The sequence below is a fragment of the Lactuca serriola genome, chromosome 2, assembly GCF_051521515.1.
Source record: "Lactuca serriola cultivar US96UC23 chromosome 2, Lser_US96UC23_V15, whole genome shotgun sequence".
Taxonomy (NCBI): Eukaryota; Viridiplantae; Streptophyta; class Magnoliopsida; order Asterales; family Asteraceae; genus Lactuca; species Lactuca serriola.
In genome coordinates, this window is record NC_136409.1 from 135,005,609 (window position 1) to 135,006,807 (window position 1,199).

Here is a 1,199-nt window from a genome sequence, read left to right on the forward strand (position 1 = left end):
TATTTAAATTTAGTTTGCTTAAGAAATCGAGTCAGAGTTTCATACCACGCCCTTGGTGCTTGCTTAAGACCATATACCGCTTTATCCAGAACATAGCAGTGATTTTGGATATTTTTCATTCATAATGCTAGGTGGTTGTTAAACATAGATGGTTTCTTCCAGTTCACAATTCAGAAATACACACTTCACATCCATTTGATATACATCAATTTTTTTGTGAGCCGCATAGGCGAGAAAAATCTGAACAGATTCCAGTCTAGCCACCGGTTTGAATGTCTCTTTGTAGTCAATTCCTTCTTCTTGACAGTAGCCTTTAATGACCAAGCATGCCATGTTTCAGATTACATTTCCTTCTTTGTCCATCTTATTCCAAAATACTCATTTCATTCTGACAACTGAAGCATCCTTCGGAGTAGGAACCAATCTCCACACTTTATATCTCTCAAATTCATTTAGTTCCTCCTGCATATCTTGCACCCAATCTGCATGATCAAGAGCAATTTTAACAGATTTAGGCTCAATATAAGAAATGAAAGAGTTAAACATGCAAAATTCCAATTTGAAAATAATGAAGTTTGTTTTGCTTTTTGTTGAGCCCGTGTAAGAAATCCTGAAGATGAATATCCTATCACTTGAGATTGTGGGAGATCTTTGGTCCAATTAACCATCAGAGGATAGTTTGGATCAAGAGCTAGATTGATTTCAACATAAACTTCTTTGAATTCCGATTGTACATCTGAGTCATTATTTTCATTCTCCCATTGGAAGTTTGCATGTGACTCTATGTTCGAAATTGGATCCTCCCCCTGGAATGTATCATCCATTTTGGAGTTCGAAGTGGAACCCTCCCCCTGGAATGGAGCATCAATAGGTTGTGCACGATTTGGGAATTCAGAAGCATTCAGAATTGGTTGTTCCTGAGAAGTCTCGATGTTTTTAGCAGCTTCATTAACTATCTTCTTTAGTTCATCATCTTTGTTATCCTTAGCCTTCGATTCCGAGGAAATGGATTTTTCAGGCTCATCAAAAAAATTTAGAAATTCTTCATGCAAATTCATGAGAGGAATAGTTGTAGAATTTGTTGACAGACAAATTTCCCGAGACGGATAATCTTCTTTCTGATATCTCTTCATGTAGTTATCATCGAAGGTGACATAATAGGTTTCTTCAATTTTTTTTGAGTTCTTTTTCAGAACCAT

The 1,199-nt window shown here is 36.4% G+C and overlaps 1 protein-coding gene across 1 annotated transcript; it reads right to left on the reverse strand.

Moving 5' to 3' along the window:
* Positions 1-378: 378 nt before the first annotated feature.
* On the reverse strand, positions 379-1,199 carry LOC145089595 (uncharacterized). The gene is made up of 2 exons (XM_079028016.1): positions 545-1,199; positions 379-482 (listed from the first exon to the last, which is right to left on the reverse strand). The coding sequence occupies exons 1-2, from the start codon at positions 1,197-1,199 to the stop codon at positions 379-381; spliced, it is 759 nt and encodes a 252-aa protein (XP_078884142.1).

Bases quoted from the DNA above. Each gene is read 5' to 3' on its own strand.
- LOC145089595 (XM_079028016.1), bottom strand. From the start codon at position 1,199: ATGGTTCTGAAAAAGAACTCAAAAAAAATTGAAGAAACCTATTATGTC. The intron at 483-544 runs GTTTAACTCTTT...TTGATCATGCAG, and splicing joins TTCAAATTGGAATTTTGCAT to ATTGGGTGCAAGATATGCAG.